This window comes from Pelophylax lessonae, assembly GCF_965119305.1.
Source record: "Pelophylax lessonae genome assembly, chromosome: 2".
NCBI classification, from domain to species: Eukaryota; Metazoa; Chordata; class Amphibia; order Anura; family Ranidae; genus Pelophylax; species Pelophylax lessonae.
In genome coordinates, this window is record NC_138769.1 from 676,322,634 (window position 1) to 676,340,891 (window position 18,258).

Below are 18,258 nucleotides of genomic sequence, written 5' to 3' on the forward strand. Positions count from 1 at the left end.
GCAATTTTCTGTTAAAATAACGTAGTGCCGAATCGCAAAAAATGGCCTGGTCGTTAAGGGGGAAAATCCTTCTGGTGTAACATTAAAAAACCCTACCCCGTGGAAATTCCCTACCCTCATCACTTCCTGTGCACGTACGTCATGCATCAGCTGAGCCGCTTCCCAGTGCGCATGCTCATGCAGTAAATGATTGGCTCACACCGGAAGTGACGAGGGTAGGGAATTTTCACGGGGTAGGGTTTTTTTAACGTTACACTGGCTTCCTGTGAAATAACCCTACCCTCGTCCCCAGTGCTTAAAGTGTTGGGTTAGCAAATTATGCTGGCTTCCCGTCAAAATACCCTACCCTCGTTCCTCGGCGGGTCGAGGAAAATGTAAAAGTGTCTCCTACATTTCGATTAATATATATACATTTTCTTCAATTAGGAGGCACTTTTAAATTTTTATGTATCCGCCGCGGAACGAGGGTAGGGTATTTTCACGGGAAGGCGCCGCTTTAAGGACTGGGAAGGAGGGTAGGGTTTTTTTTTTACGGAAGCCGAGATCATTTACTGTGCACTGGGAAGCGGCTCAGCTGATGCCTGACCTACCCTCACCGGAAGTGACGAGGGTAGGGAATTTTCACGGGTAGAGTTTTTTTAACTGAACACCAGTCCAGAACTGGTTCGATGGAAATTTCAGCTTTTAGAGGTCTAAATCAAGATAATTTATGATAATTGGCATTAATATGGGCACATTTATTTTATGACTGCTCTTATGCTAATTTCATTTGAGAGAAAAAAATGTCTTAGGACATTGTATAGTGCTATCACCTGTGACAGCGTGCCCCTTCTTAAATTGGAAACATAACAGAGAGCAATGCATTCCTTAACCGGTTGCCGACTGCGCACAGTATATTTACTGCGGCAGTCAGCCCCGGCCAGGCAGAGTGACGTAGGTCTACGTCGCTAGCCTGTCACCGGGTTTTGAGCCAATAGCGCTGAGGCGCGCGCCCGCTGAGGCTCATTCACAGAGGAGTCTGGGCGTGTGACCGGCGCACCCGATGTCCGCCGGTCACACTACGATCATCGGTAGAGCGGGAGAAAGGCGGGCGGCATATGTAAACAAGCCGCCTGTCATTCTCCCCTGTGTAAAAATGGAGATCAGACGGTTCTACTATGTAGAACTGTTGATCTCTGTTTTTACAATAGGAGACCTGTCCCACTACAGTTAGAATCATGCCCCTAGGACACACTTAACCCCTCCCTCTCAATACAGTTAACCCATTCCCTGCCAGTGTCATTTTTACAGTAACAGTGCATATATATAGCACTTATATATAGCACTGATTACTGCAGTAATGTCACTGGTACCCCCAAAAGTGTCAAAAATGTCAGTCAAGGGTCCGATCTGTCCGCCGCAATGTCGCAGTACTGCAAAAAAAATCGCAGATCGCCGCCATTACTCGTTAAAAAAAAACACCAAAAATGACAAAAATCTTTCCCTTTGTTAGTAAACGGGATAACTTTTGCGCAAACCAATCAAAATACGCTTTTTGCGATTTTTTTTTACCAAATATATGTAGCATAAATCAAATTGGCCGAAAATGTTAAAAAATTTTGATTTTTACATTTTTTTGGGGGGAATTTCATATAAAAAATGTGAAAAATATTGTTATTTTTGCAAAATTTACGCTCTTTTTTTGTTTACAGCGCATGATCAAAAAATCGCACAGGCGATCAAATACCACCAAAAGAAAGCTCTGTTTGTGGGAAATTCGTTTAGGTACAGCGTTGCACGACCGTGCAATTGTCCGTTAAATTCACGCAGTAAAAAAATCGCAAAAAACCCCCTGGTCAGGAAGGGGGTAAAATCTTCCAGGGCTTAAGTGGTTAAGAAATGTGACTGCACCATTAAGCTGGCCATATTTCAATCTCTATGAATCAAAATAAAATAAAACTTCTAGGAGCTTATGTTTGAGACTAATTCCAAACTTTTAAACTAGAGCAAGTGCAATCCTATGTATTACCTTCATGCAGTGTATCTCTATTGTTAAATGTGTTTTTCTTTGACAGTTCTTGGGCAACTATGGAGAAAGATACTTCAGAGCACAGGAACTACTGATTACAAGAATGATGTATTGCAATTCATTATCCAGGTGAACTGTGTTCTAATTCTTACCATGACAGACTTTCATATCCTGCAGAGATATTATTTAACCTTAAAAGGATTTCAATCCATTTACTAAATGCTATATCACCAAGAATAGCAAGAGAAGAAATAGGAACTATAAAAATGACCTATTGCACTCGGTGTGAATCCGTTTGCAGCAGTTTCGCTCTCAGCAAATAATATTCTCAGGTCATTTTTACCCAGAAAGTTAGAAACAGAAGAAAAAGTTTAGAAATGCCTACAGTAGTGGAGTTATGTGTGACTGTTTATTGCAATTTAGTCCCATCTTTACCATATGCGAACTTATAAAGTAAATATGCTATAGCACTATATACAAGACTATTTTGATTATTCAGCTTAGCAGGACCGGGACAAGGGGTTCGGCAGGAGGGGCGGCTGCCCCAGGCACTGTGGTTTCATGTGAGGTGGTGGTGGGGGGGGTGCTAAGAGGAGATTGAGGGAGAGGGGACTTGTGTTTAGAGGTGCAATGTTAGGGGGGGGGGTGTCAGGAGGTAAGAATTGCTAGGAGTGATCATTTAGGTGGATTTGTGTTGGTGAGGGGGTTAGGGGAGAGAATTTGTGCTAGGAGGGGGGATTTGTGGTTTTTTTCTAGAAAAGGTGATATGGAGAAGGGGGAAGAGAATTGTTCTAGGAGGGAAATTTTTGTTTGGGTGGGGGGATTTGTGCTAGGAGGGGAAATTTAGGGCGTGGACATGTGCTAGGAGGGGGGATTTGGAGTGGGGGGATTTTTACTCTGGGAAATAATGCTTTGGGGTAAGCATGTTCAATTTGGGGGGGGGGGGTTGCTGACACATAACGGTCTTACATATTGGAGGGGGAGGGGGAGGGCTGGGGCATATTTGCCCTGGGCTCTAGATTGCCTTGTCCCGGTGTTGCTGGTTAGTAGGCATGCAACAATGGCAGCCACTAAATGTGCTTTACAGCTTAGGTCATTGTAGGTACTGTATGCATTTTTCAACAAAAACTTTGATCTATACAGGAATTGTTTTCACTTTGTAGCTAGAACCTGGGCCAATGCAGGCATTGTATGCACTTTCTATCTAGTGCCTAGGTCAATACAGGCTTTGCATGCACTTTGCAGCTGGAGGTTGGGGTCAATGCAGGGATTGTATGCACTCTGCAGCTAAAGTTTGGGCCAATGTAGACATTGCTATGCAATTTTCTGCTTCAGCTTGGGTCAATGCAGGCATTGTATGCACTTTACAGCTAGGGGCTGTGCCAATGCAAGCACTGTATGCATATTTGTACCAAGAACTTAGGACAATATGGGATTGTATGCAGTTTGCAGCTAGAGCTTAGGTTAATGCAGGCATTATATGTAGCTAGAGCTTGGGTCAATGCTGGCATTGTATGTGCTTTTCAGCGACAGCTTTGGGCATTGTAGACTGTGCATATGCTTTGCAGCTACAGCTTGGTCCAATGCAAGCATTGTATGTGTTTTTTTTTCAGCTAGATTTTGGTCCAATAAAGGCATTGTATGCGCTTTACAGCTGGAGCTTAAATTAATATAGGCGTTGTATGCATTTTATAGTTAAAACTAAGGTTAATATAGGCATTTTATGCACTTTGCAGCTGGACACTGGCCAAATAGGCAGTGTATGCTTTTTCAGCAAGAGCTTAGGTCAATACCGGCATTGTATGCACTTTACAGCTAGGGCTTAGGTTAATACAGGCATTGTTTATGTTTTGTAGGTAGAGCTTGGGCCACTGCAAGCATTGTATACACGTTGTAGCTAGTACTTGGGTCAACGCAGGGACTGTATATTATTTTGAGATAGAGCTTGGGTCATTGTAGACATTGTATTTGTGTTGCAGATATAGCTTGGGCCATTGAAGACTTTTTATGTGCTTTGCAGCTAGCGCCTGGGCCAATAAAGGTATTGTACACACTTTGCAGCTGGAACTTGCAGCTGCCAACAAAGGCACGGTATGCTCTTAACAGCTACAGCTTTGGACAATGCAGGCATTTTATGCATTCTGCAGCTAGAGCTTGGGTCAATGCAGGCATTGTATGAATTTTGCAGCTAGAGCTAGGACCAATGCAGGCATTGTAATGTTTTTTTTGCAGCTAGAGCTAAGACCAATGCAGGCATTGAAATGGTTTTTGCAGCTAGAGCTAAGACCAATGTAAGCATTCTTAGAGATTGGGCCAATGTAGGCATTGTATGTACTTTGCAGCTAGAGATTAGGCCAATTTAGGCATTGTATGTGCTTTAAAGCTAGAGCTTGGGCCACTGAAGGCCCTTTTACTGTTTTTCTTAGTTATAGATCTGAAATGTCTTGTAGGCTGACAATATTTAAATAGAAAGAGGAGGAGATTGTGTTGTATAATCTGACTGATTACTGGTAAATAAATAAATAATTTTACATATATAGTGCCTTGCGAAAGTATTCGGCCCCCTTGAACTTTGCGACCTTTTGCCACATTTCAGGCTTCAAACATAAAGATATAAAACTGTAATTTTTTGTGAAGAATCAACAACAAGTGGGACACAATCATGAAGTGGAACGGAATTTATTGGATATTTCAAACTTTGTTAACAAATAAAAAACTGAAAAATTGGGCGTGCAAAATTGTTTAGCCCCTTTACTTTCAGTGTAGCAAACTCTCTCCAGAAGCTCAGTGAGGATCTCTGAATGATCCAGTGTTGACCTAAATGACTAATGATGATAAATTGAATCCACCTGTGTGTAATCAAGTCTCTGTATAAATGCACCTGCACTGTGATAGTCTCAGAGGTCCATTTAAAGCGCAGAGAGCATCATGCAGAACAAAGAACACACCAGGCAGGTCCGATATACTGTTGTGGAGAAGTTTAAAGCCGGATTTGGATACAAAAAGATTTCCCAAGCTTTTAACATCCCAAGGAGCACTGTGCAAGCGATAATATTGAAATGGAAGGAGTATCAGACCACTGCAAATCTACCAAGACCTGGCCGTCTCTCTAAACTTTCAGCTCATACAAGGAGAAGACTGATCAGAGATGCAGCCAAGAGGCCCATGATCACTCTGGATGAACTGCAGAGATCTACAGCTGAGGTGGGAGACTCTGTCCATAGGACAACAATCAGTCATATACTGCACAAATCTGGCCTTTATGGAAGAGAGGTAAGAAGAAAGCCATTTCTTAAAGATATCCATATAAAGTGTCGTTTATAGTTTGCCACAAGCCACCTGGGAGACACACCAAACATGTGGAAGAAGGTGCTCTGGTCAGATGAAACCAAAATTGAACTTTTTGGCAACAATGCAAAACGTTATGTTTGGCGTAAAAGCAACACAGCTCATCACCCTGAACACACCATCCCCACTGTCAAACATGGTGGTGGCAGCATCATGGTTTGGGCATGCTTTTCTTCAGCAGGGACAGGGAAGATAGTTAAAATTGATGGGAAGATGGATGGAGCCAAATACAGGACCATTCTGGAAGAAAACCTGATGGAGTCTGCAAAAGACCTGAGACTGGGACGGAGATTTGTCTTCCAACAAGACAATGATCCAAAACATAAAGCAAAATCTACAATGGAATGGTTCACAAATAAACATATCCAGGTGTTAGAATGGCCAAGTCAAAGTTCAGACCTGAATCCAATCGAGAATCTGTGGAAAGAACTGAAAACTGCTGTTCACAAACACTCTCCATCCAACCTCACTGAGCTCGAGCTGTTTTGCAAGGAGGAATGGGCAAAAATTTCAGTCTCTCGATGTGCAAAACTGATAGAGACATACCCCAATTTTTCAGTTTTTTATTTGTTAAAAAAGTTTGAAATGTCCAATAAATTCCGTTCCACTTCATGATTGTGTCCCACTTGTTGCTGATTCTTCACAAAAAATTACAGTTTTATATCTTTATGTTTGAAGCCTGAAATGTGGCAAAGTTCAAGGGGGCCGAATATTTTCGCAAGGCACTGTATATATATATATATATATATATATATATAGACCAATGTATAGGTCATTCATGGGCACCATTAGAGATGACAGGGATTATAGGAGCTAGGGGAGACTATGAATGAATTGCTGTTGGAACAGGTCCTGGCACCATAACTCCAAAACCCAAAAAGCTGGATGAAGCTAATGTGCATCTAAACCATCTCACATATCACTCGTATTCACCACCCCTCCCCCCAAAAAAACAAAAGTTAGAGTAATGCCAGTAAAAAAATATTTTTTTTTTTAAACTGAAATGAATCAGATTGTGGTGCTGCTGTTATATGTAAACACAGTTAACTGTAAAAGAAAAAAAAATCAATTTCACAGCCAAATATGTGTTGCCAATGTGCACTGTTGCTGATACTGTCCGTGAAAACTGTATTGTTCCATAACACCACTATTTAGCTTTACAGCATCCCTAAAGAATATTTAAAGAAATTATTAGTACTTGTGTCCCATAGCAGTACCCAACTCTCCAATACTTTTTTGACTGTGGTTCAACTATTAATCCTAAAATTTGTCCTGAATTTAACTCCACGATTCGCCCCCAAACCCCCCCCCCCCCCCACAGACTTTAGTGGGATTTCCCTCTAAGTTGAGGTTTGTCAAATTTCAAATGTCAAAGATCTTCTGAACCCTTGACGAATGGAACCTAGACAGATTCCATCACTAATCCCTATACATGACAGAAGCCAGCACGTGCAAAATGTTCACATCTAACATGAGTGCACCTTCAGATCCAACATTCGCACACATAATAAGAAAACACAAAAGGACAGCTGACTCCTTTACCTAACCCACCACAGTCTATAAAGCAATCTCTGATCCTAAGTGCCAGGGGTGTAAATTGCTTATTTGTTTCAGAATGAAGCAGATTGGATATGTGACACAACCCATTTGGGAACCGTTTAATTTAGTAGCAGAAACATTTAATAAAAAAGAATCTATAAAGACAGCCTTTGCTTGCTTTTTTGCAATACAATTCATTTCCTTCTTTTAATTTTGTAAAGCAGAAACAGACAGGATTGAGATTTGCAAACTCACAACCACAATCCACACTAGACTAAATCATATTGCTGTAAATATTATTAGACTTTATAAATCAAAAGTTATTTGTCTTCTTTTCCAAATATTACAGGCAAAAGCCACTCCGGAGGAGGCTGGCACTGTTGTGCGGATTCTGTTTTTGTACTCCCCAATAAATCACTACAGCCTATCTAGTTGTTGGCATTGTAAAGCAAGTTTATGCTTCTTAAGAAAGTCAAACAAAGAGACATGACAAAGTGCATGAACTGGGCTCCGCAGAGCTTTTTATGCAGTAAAACAAAGCCGTTTATTGCTACTTATTCTGTTCTGTCAATTGCTGAAAATGTGGTAGGGTCCATGCTAAAGTCAGAGTCGCACAGTCTATGCTAAAATCATATAGCCTACTTAGCTAAATAATATCTGTACAGTACTAGACCCCACGGGGGCACCCAAAGCTGAATTAACATATACTGTACACAAATGGTATAGACTCTTGTGCTATCACTATGATGGCCAATCCATAAAATACAAGAGGCTAACAAGCGTCAAACACCAAATTAGCTAAACCCAGAGCTAATGAGAAAGAATAAAGTATATAACGGTGTTGCGCTAGTTAGAAATGTGTAAATACCAAAGTAAATAGCCAAATATATACCACACAACCAATATAGTATGTAAAAGTGCTAACAAAAAAAAAAAAAGTGCAATACACTAAAAAAAATAAATAATATAATTAAAAAAAATGCCTGGAATTCTACTTAAATCAATGACCTGAAGTGCAAAAATGTGCAATAACAATCAAAAAGATAATATTGAACGAATGAACAATTGTGCTGGGACAGAAAGAGAAAGTCTATATTATCACAACATCTCCCTTCACCATAAGATAAATATGTGATGAACGTAGGGTGATATCAGAAATCCTCCACTATAATGTCACCTTAATGCTCTCAGGCTGCTCACCTTACTGCTGTAAGGTAACAGCATAGGTTGATATTCTTTGGTGTAAAAACTCAGATTTTCAGTGAGTCTCTAGGATATAGGTCAGTTCCGCGGTCTTCCTCCGTTATTCATAAGTGCACTCCATAGTATATGTGAATGAAGATAGGGGGTCCATAGTGCATTATTATTTAAACAATTTTATTTAAAAAAGCAACTAAGTACTCACATTTGAACAAACAGTATGCAATCCTAACATCCACGAGCACTGAGCTCGTCCTGACACCTCTTCCGGGATGCCTCTGCCCTACGCGTTACGTCACAGACACGTGACTTCATCAGGGGAAGACAGCAGGGAGACCGTGGAACTGATCTATATCCTAGATACTCGCTGAATATCTGAGTTTTTATACTAAAGAGTATCAACCTATGCTGTTACCTTACAGCAGTAAGGTGAGCGGCCTGAGAGCACTAAGGTGACACTATAATGGAGGATTTCTGATATCACCTTACATTCATCACATATTTATCTTATGGTGAAGGGAGATGCTGTGATAATATAGACTTTTTCTTTCTGTTCTAGCACGATTGTTTATTCGTTCAATATTATCTTTTGGATTGTTATTGCACATTTTTGCACTTCATGTTATTGATTTATATAGAATTTCAAGCATTTTTTTTTTTTTAATTATATTATTTATTTTTCAGTGTATTGCACTTATTGTTTTTCTGAGATGCTGTGATAATATAGATTTTCTATTTCTGTCCCATCATGATTGTTCATTTGTTCAATATGATCTTAGTATAATATTTATTTATTCAGTGTATTGCGCTTATTGCTTTTTTGTTTGCAATTTTACATACTATATTGGTTGTGTGGTATATATTTGGATATTTAATTTGGTATTTACACATTTTAACTAGCGCAGCACCCTGTTATATACATATACTGTATTTTAGATCACTGTTCCTTTACCTGACCCCTCTCAGGTTCTAACTAACATGTCTGATTCTAACTAGTCTGTACAAAGCTGCCTCAACATCCTTGGAACTGGTTACAGAGCTACAGTGTTTCAATTTTGGCTAGACAAACTCTTCTCAGATACTAGAGAGTTAAAGAGACTATGTTGCTAAATAGAAAGTGTTGGTAATTGCTAAAGATGGAAATCCATACTTATGCTTTGATAAGGAGATATATACTCCATATTAAAAATGTAATATGTTATAGCTAAAACATTTTTAGATTAGGTGGCTGCTTTAGTTTTCATTTTTTTTCTCTTTATATTTATCAGGTAATCTGGCCAGTAATGCATTTCCTGTTTTAGGGTGACTCCCTTATCGATAAAGGAGTAACAGGGATACCCTTGCACAGCAGCATTGTCTTGAGTGGGTAGTGTCAGATGGACTGTTAGAAAATCTGTAAAGGTTATCTAACACCTAACCCGACTCCCCACCTCCCCAGCCCCTGCTGTTCTTATCTCCCATGATTCTGAGCTCCCACAAGTCTCTCTACTAGCCTGGGGACTTGACATCTTTGCTGCTTTCTCTCCTCTTTTTCCACCCCCTACAGGATGGACCAGATTGATTCTAATTTGTCAGCACCATCATATGGACTATGAGGGAGTAACTGAGCATAAACTGAAATCCTCGATGGGCACAGGTGACATGTATGGGGGCTGCAAATGTACAAGTGGTTTGGATGATAATAGGTTATGTAGACCTGTAAAACAAAGTGGGCAACATACATTTTAAGTGGCCTGGGTAGCAAGCAGTCCCTCCATTGATCATGACTCCTTAGAAGATAACCTATGTGAGTTAGTGAGAAATTTGGCCTCCGACACGATGTTCAAAATTCAGGTAAAAATGTAATAAAGAAGATCAGGAGTACTGTATGCAAATCCAACATTATATGGCAGCTGGAGAGACTTAAGCCTAGTACACATGGACTGAGTGTCAGATGGCATCGGCCGGTTCAATAGAAAGCAGACGACATTCAGCCCATGTGTACTGCAGTTGGTCTGTTCAGCCAACGTCTGTCAAAGGGGCATAACTTAAAAAGGGCTGAGAGCGCTGACTGGAGTGTTCTGGTGGGGAGTGTCCCCCCGGTCAGAACACAATAGAACAGAATGTGAGATCAATTTACTAATGTCAGATAGTTAATACAGTGGCTCCTCCTGAGCTGTCAGTTTTCGTTCAGCCCTGCTTTAACGTTTATGTCCTAGGGTTTCAGTGGGTATACTGGGATGATGCCTTCACCTACTGGCATCATCCTGGTATCATATTTTGCAGCCGGCGATTCTTATTCGGGCAGGAGTGATCTGAGTGGCTAATTTGGGGTTGCACCCCCCTATGGCTGCCCCCTCTCCCGGGCTCTACTGTACGATGTCCGGGAGCAATGCGGCTGGCGGCAATGGCTGCCCTGTACAGAGAGAGAGGAACTGACGTTGTTCTCCTCTCTCTGTAACCCTGGAAACTTGAAGTGAGGCGTAGTTTGTCACTTCCAGTTCCGCCCCTTTGTTTACCTGGCCACCAGCGGCCAGAGAAGCAGTCGATCGGACCGATCTTGGTCTAATCGGCTGCATGGGGGGCCGTGGGAGAGATTTGGGGTCTAATAGACCCCACATCTCTTCATAAAGAAGACCTGTTGTTCATCCCTTGTGACAGCAATAAAGTTAATACAAAAAAAGTGTAAAACAAAAAAACTTGTATAAAATAAATTAATGAATAATAAAGAAAAAATAAAAAAGCACCATCACCCCGCCGTGCTTATGAGCAAATGCATACGCATCCGTTACTCCCACACACATATGTAAACAGTGCTCGCACCACACATCTGAGGTATTGTCGTGATTGTCAGGGCAAGGGCAATAATTCTAGCACTAGACCTCCAGTGCCACTCTAAACTGGTTATCTGTAAAGGCGTTTAAAGTGTCGTCTATAGGGAGTATTTTAAGCACCGTAGTTTGCCGCCATTCCACGGGCAGATGCAATTTTAAAGCTTGACATGTTAAGTATCAATTTACTCGGCGTAACATCATCTTTCCCATTATACAAAGAAATTGGACTAACTTTGGTGTTTAGTTTTTTTTAGTTCATAAAAGTGTTTTGTTTTTTTAATTGCGTTTGAAAAACTGCTGTGCAAATACAGTGTGATATAAAAAATTGCTGCAACACCGACCATTTTATTATATAGGGTCTCTGTTAAAAAGAAAAAAAAAAAAAAAAAAAAAAAAAAATATATATATATATATATATATATATATATATATATATATATATATATATATATATATATATATATATATATATATAATGTTTGGGGTAATGTTCTAAGTCATATTCTAGCAAAAAAAATGTCAGTGTCAGAATAGGTTTGGGAAGGAGGTGGTTAAAATGGAGTACTAGTTCCTTTTAAAGCAGTGAGCAGAACGGTACATGGTTATCTCAGGATATATCATTAGCCCAGCGACTAATAGTTTTAGTACTACAGGGAGTTAAAATGAATATGTTTCATTGGCTTAAAAAGAACATATTTTTACACACCATAAATTGTAAGAATTAGTTTTGAAATAAAAAAAATATCTTTGAAAGATGACAAAAATGCAAATGTGCATAGATAGAAGATTTAATTAAAGTCAGTACACTTTACCTGAAAATGAATAATGAAACATTTATAACCCAGTGAGTAATGTAACATAATTAACACTGTTTTCTTCACTTCTCTGAGAAATACAGCTAAGGTAATGTGATGCATCTCCATTATATTACATTTTCATCCAGCATTTGATTTTTTAATACTACCTTACTAAAAGGGTGGAATTGTTTTGACTGAGCAAGAATGATGTCAAAGGTTTCAGTTACAGATAAGCAAATCCCCTCTGAGGCTGATCTCCCTGCACCAAGCCTGGAGGGTTCTCAGGTCAGTTTATGTATCGGGAAATTGAAACCAGCATAGCGGTCAAGGTTTCTATGCAATTCATGCCTCCTTCACAATAGGTACAGGAGGTCGCTAATTCCTTGTTTTCTACTGGAACTGAATGCCTGGCCCTATATTAGTATTCCCAATATACCCCATTAATCCTACACTTTGATAACATTTATCTGGAAGCAACTCTTTATTTCAGTAAATTATGAGACAGATTTAATTACTTGTTTACAGAATCTGAAATCCAAACTGAAATTTGCTAAATCCATTGATTAAATCTGTAGAAATATTTCAACCCAACCAAAGAAAAAAAAAACATAAATTTAACACAAGTTATAACCCAGAAAATTAGAGTTTCTGAGACCTGTGACTCTTAACTACTTAAAGTGGAGCCATTGGTAAAAAAAGAATGATATATTTCATGCAATCTGTCATTAGCAATAACACATCTTTGTTTTTCCCATGTAGTTGGTTCACCGTATGGCCAGTAAGTCTGTCAACTTCCTTAAACAGACTAAGCTATCCAGCAAAAGTGGCAGTTAGAGAGTTCGGACAAACCATTTAGCTGCTTGAAATGATGAGCTTTTATTAATTTAGGTAAAACCTATAACTTATAAAAAATAAATAAATACATGTTTGTGTTATTACTTCAAAAGTGTTAGCTGGGATAAATTTGGCCATACGTTGATAGAGTGTTTGTATGAAAAATCTTGTCAGTATGACTAATAATGCCTACAGAGATTTGACAAATGTGATTTGAAAGTACTTTAACCACTTTACCACCGGAGGATTTTGCTGTCTTACGTCCAGGCCACTTTTTGCGATTTTAACTGACAATTGCGCGGTCGTGCAACGCCGTACCCAAACGAAATTTACGTTCTTTTTTTCCCACAAACAGAGCTTTTTTTGGTGGTATTTGATCACCTGTGCGCTTTTTACTTTTTGCGCTATAAACAAAAAAAGAGCGTAAATTTAGAAAAAATAACAATATTTTTCACATTTTTTTATATGAAATTTCCCCCAAAAAAATGTAAAAATCAAATTTTTTTTACATTTTTGGCCAATTTGTTTTCTGCTACCTATGTTTGGTAAAAAAAAATCATAATAAGCGTATTTTGATTGGTTTGCGCAAAAGTTATTGCGTTTACTAACTAAGGGAAAGATTTTTGTCATTTTTGGTGTTTTTTTTTAACGCGTAATGGCGGCGATCTGCAATTTTTTTTGCGGGACTGCGACATTGCGGCGGACAGATCGGACCCTTGACTGACATTTTTGACACTTTTGGGGATACCAGTGACATTACTGCAGTAATCAGTGCTCTATATATGCACTGTTACTGTAAAAATGACACTGGCAGGGAAGGGGTTAATTTTATTGGAGAGGGAAGGGTTAATGTATGCCTGGTGCTTACTAACGTGTGGTGGGGGAGGGGACTGAGTGACACAAGGACAGATCGCAGTGTTCAGCTATGCTGAACACTGCAATCTGTCACTCCTTGTCACTGAGGAGATCGCCCGCTCTGTTTACACAGGCGGGCGGATCTCCAAACTAGATTCCCCGGCGATTGCCGCCACTCCTCCCCTGGCCCGACTCCCGCTGTGACTGAAAACAGCGGGAGCGAGCCTCCGGCGGCGCGCGCGCGCCGCCCACAAGGGCGGAGTCCAGCGACGTAGGTCTACGTCGCTGGACAATAACAAGCCACATTGCTGCAGTAGCAGCAATGTGAGCGGAGGTAAAGAGGTTAAAAAAATAAGCTTGGTTTTAAAATTGGATTTTGGAACAAAGGACTTTCCTGAATAAAAAACACATACATTGTTATGTCGAGAAAAAAACTTCCATCTTGTTTCTTTAAATTTTCTTGTCACTATGGTCGGAAACAATTCTGAGTTGGACCCCACTAACAATTAGACAATCGAAATCAGATATTTTGAAAACCCTTGGACCAGTATAGCACTCTGCAGTTAACTACATGTGTTGCAACAATGTGCCAATGTAAGCACCCAATGCGGGATCCAGTGCTGGAGGCAAATGTTATAGGCCAGCTCCACACTGTGGGGTCTGGGTAAAGGAGCCAGGTTAAACACAGTGGGCTATTGAATCAGAAACTGATAGATAGCCAAGGGTGAAAAGTCAAAATCTAGACAGAAGTTTCCAAAGAATAAATAGGTGGTTAGGAATACATTTCTCCAAAGGAGGAGAGGTCCAGCGTCTAAAGACACTAGTAAAAACTGTAGTTTCATGAAGCGGGTGGTGATATAAAAGCATTCACTATGAACAGATGTGGGGTGATTATATGGTGCTAAGATGGCTAGTGGAATGAGGTGAATGAGTGAAAAACTGTGGGGGTAATATATATATATATATATATATATATATATATATATATATATATATATATATATATATATATATATGTATGTATATACCCCTTGACAGGGCTTGACAAATTTGCCTGAAATCTAGGAGCCAGCTAAAAAAGTTAGGAGCCAGTTTTTTTTTTTTTTTAAACTAACAACCAAGCTTTATTTAATAAAACTGATACTAAATTTACACATAAATACGACTAGAACCCCACTCTCCTATATAGCGCAATTGGATGGAAACAGACTGTCTGTCTCTTTCCATCCGATGCCATCTGATCGGATCCACGGGATGGATAGAAAATAGAACCACCATCCGTCTGTTTTTGGCGGGCAGGGTCAGATGGCGGCAGATTACCGCTCCATAGAGGAGACTGAACGGTCCGATCAGGTCTGCCTGAAAAACTGACAGGCGGACCTGATCAGACAGCCCGTGTGAAAGGGGCCTTTGGCTGTGGCACGGCGATGAGGAAAAAAAAAAAAAGATATATATATATTTATATATATATTTTTTTTTTTAATAAGAATTGAAGAAAAAAAAAGAAAACATTTTTTTATTTTTTTTTTTAATAATTAAAAAAAAAAGAAAAAATTATTATTTTTTTTACATTTAAAAAATAAATTAATAATAATAACCACACTCCCTGTCCACTTACCTTTAAGCAAAGGTAACTGGACAGAGAGATGAAGCCTTAAAAAACTTCCCTCTCTTCTCCTCTTTGGAAGGAGAAGAAAAGGCATTGAGAACATGCATTACTCCCGGCCACCACAAGAGGGCGCCAGTTCCCCTAGCTTCTCATCTCACAGAAGAAGGCCGAAAAGCCGGGGACTAAATTTCTGGATGGCGTGGAAGTCCGTGAGCTCGAAGAGGAGGTGGGGGGCGCAAAAGGGACAGGACAGCTCAAGCAGGGCACCCCAGGCGCCAGGTCGCTAATTCTAGTCGCAAATGCGACCTGGCACCCGGGATTTGTCGAGGCCTGCCCCTTGACATTTTCCACATTTTGTCATGTTACAACCAAAAATGTAAATGTATTTTATTGGGATTTATAAATAATAATAAATATATGAAAAGTGTGGCGTGCTTTTTGTATTCAGCCCCTTTATTCTGATACCCCTAACTAAAATCTAGTGGAACCAATTACCTTTATAAGTCACCTAATTAGTAAATAGAGTCCATCTGTGTGTAATTTATTCTCAGTATAAATACAGCTCAGAGGTTTGTAAGATAATCTTAGTTAACAAACAGCATCGTAAAGGCCAAGGAACACACCAGACAGGTCAGGGATAAAGTTGTAGAGATGTTTAAAGGAGTAGGTTATAAAAAAATATCCCAAGCTTTGACCATCTCACGGAGCACTGTTCAATCCATCATCCGAAAATGGAAAGAGTATGGCACAACTGTAAACCTTCCAAGACATGGCCGTCCACCTAAACTGACAGGCCGAGCAAGGAGAGCTTTAATCAGAGAAGCAGCCAAGAGGCCCATGGTAACTCTGGAGGAGATGCAGAGATCCACAGTTCAGGTGGGGGAATCTGTCAACAGGACTATTAGTTGTGCACTCCACAAATCTAGCCTTTATGCAAGAACAGCAAGAAGAAAGCCATTTTTTGGAACATAATATTTTATTTGGTTTACAAATGTGTTTAATGTTTCTTGTTGGCTGCTGCAACCTGTCCAGCAATTCTGTTGAGGTCTCTCTGTCCTTGTGGAGTCAGTCTGCTACCTCCATCGGGGCCTTTCTCCACCATTCTGAGTCCCTCCAGAGCCTGCAACACCTTCCTTGCCACGTTCTTTGATCCACTGCTAAAGTGGCTTGGCATGACACCATTACGCTGGCGCCCACAATAGATTTTTGTCATGGAGCCAACTCCGGCTCCACCACGGAAGTACAAGTGCCGAACTGTGGAAGCAGCACGGGTGTAGAACCAGTTTTCATCATAAGGTGCCAGTTCCTTGTGTTTGGCAAGTTTAACTGTGTCTACCCATTCTGGTACTTTTAGTTTCCCAGACTTGAGGAAAACAGACAGGGTGCTGACGAACTCCTGCTGGTTAACGTCTTTCACTGTTACTCCAGGCATCTTCTCTCTGTGGAGCCGAGAAGGGAAAAGGAAGAAAGCCATAGGAAGTCATGTTTGCAGTTTGTGAGAAGCAATGTGGGGGACAAAGTACACATGTGGAAGAAGGTCCTCTGGTCATATGAGACCAAAATTTTACTTTTTGGTCTAAAAGCTAAATGCTATGTGTGACAGAAAACTAACACTGCACATCATTCTGAACACGCCATCCTTACCCTGATGGTGGCAGCATCATGTTGTGGGGATGCTTTTCTTTAGAATGGACAGAGAAGCTGGTCAGAGTTGATGCTGGATGGAGCCAAATACAGGGCAATCTTGGAAGAAAACCTGTTAGAGTTTGCAAAAGACTTGAGACTGGGGGTAAGGTTCATCTTCCAGCAGGACAACGACCCTAAACATATAGCCAGAGCTGCAATGGAATGATTTAGATCAAAGCATATTCATGTGTTAGAATGGCCCAGTCAAAGCCCAAACCTAAATTAAATTGAGAATCTGTGGCAAGACTTGAAAACTGCTGTTCACAGATGCTCTTTATGCATCTGACAGAGCTTGAGCTATTTTGCAAGGAAGAATGGGCAAAAACCTCACTCTCTAGATGTGCAAAGCTGGTATAGACATCCCCAAAAATACTTACAGCTTTAATTGCAGAGAAAGGTGGTTCTACAAAGTATTGACTCAGGGGGGCTGAAAACAAATGTACACCACACTTTTATTTGTAAAAAAATGTTAAAAACCATTTATCATTTTCCTTCAACTTCACAATTGTGCCACTTTGTGTTGGTGTATCACATAAAATCCCAATAAAATACATTTAGGTTTTTTTGTTGTAACATGACAAAATATGGAAAATTTCAAGGGGTAGGAATACTTTTTCAAGGCACTGTAGTAGACAAAAAGTAGACTATCCTATTGTTTCTGCTGCATAAGGTAGTCAAGATGACTCAAGGTAAATGATGCATGTGCTATACTATATCTTGTATATTCTAGGTCTATAAAGCAGAATATTGTGCATACATACTCATAGACACACAAAGAACATTCTTCACTAAACCTTACTATACTTTTGATATTTTTTATCAATGCCTTGCAATGATATTTTCCTTCTTCTGTTATATTTTATTGATAACATATTTTTGATTTTTATGCAACTAGAAAAGTACATTTCATTCTTAAATGCTTTACACTGATACACACAAAATACATTCTTTTATATAGCTTTATACATGATTGCATTCTTTTTTTCTTGTTTCTGTAATAATTAATTTATTCATAATTTTTTTTTTATATTTTTATACAACTAGAAAATTAAATTTTGTATTTAAATGTGTTACACTCTGAAATTTATTTCTGTCAAATTCCATGAAGTACTTAGAACCTCTTCAACAGATGGGCATGTCTTTATCTATACATTATTGATAGTGTCAAACAAAGACATCTTATAGTCTACAATGCTTACTTCTTCTGCCTCAAGAGCGTCCCTCACCTGAAGGTCTATGAGAAAACAGATAAATTCACCACAAGTGCGATCTAAGGTTGTCTTTGAGTTTTACAAGACCAACCTTGCATACAAGAGTTATATTTTTCTTTCAGTTAACACATACTATTCCATCAATGCACTCTGTACTATACAGTCTTTTTTCTTTTGTCCTCTTGGAGGTTTTCTGTCTTTCAGCACGTTTATTTTAAAAGGGAAAGGATGTGATAAGAAATCTGACCAATGGAAACACAGTAAAAACCAAAAAAACACATTTTTAGTAGAGTAACTTCTGACAATATTTGTATTGCTATCTGTGATTACCTGTCCTGGGTACAACAACTTCTTTATT

At 39.5% G+C, this 18,258-nt stretch overlaps 2 protein-coding genes across 3 annotated transcripts in view; both read right to left on the reverse strand.

Moving 5' to 3' along the window:
* The window catches only part of CNTN5 (contactin 5), a 2,223,160-nt gene that overhangs the window by 1,685,444 nt on the left and 519,458 nt on the right, over nt 1-18,258 (reverse strand). The window lies entirely within an intron of this gene.
* LOC309548405 (small ribosomal subunit protein eS19-like) lies at nt 15,961-16,460 on the reverse strand. Its single transcript, XM_082248344.1, has one exon. The coding sequence runs from the start codon at nt 16,433-16,435 to the stop codon at nt 16,001-16,003; it is 435 nt and encodes a 144-aa protein (XP_082104470.1). The 5' UTR covers nt 16,436-16,460; the 3' UTR covers nt 15,961-16,000.

Bases quoted from the DNA above. Each gene is read 5' to 3' on its own strand.
- LOC309548405 (XM_082248344.1), bottom strand. From the start codon at position 16,435: ATGCCTGGAGTAACAGTGAAAGACGTTAACCAGCAGGAGTTCGTCAGC.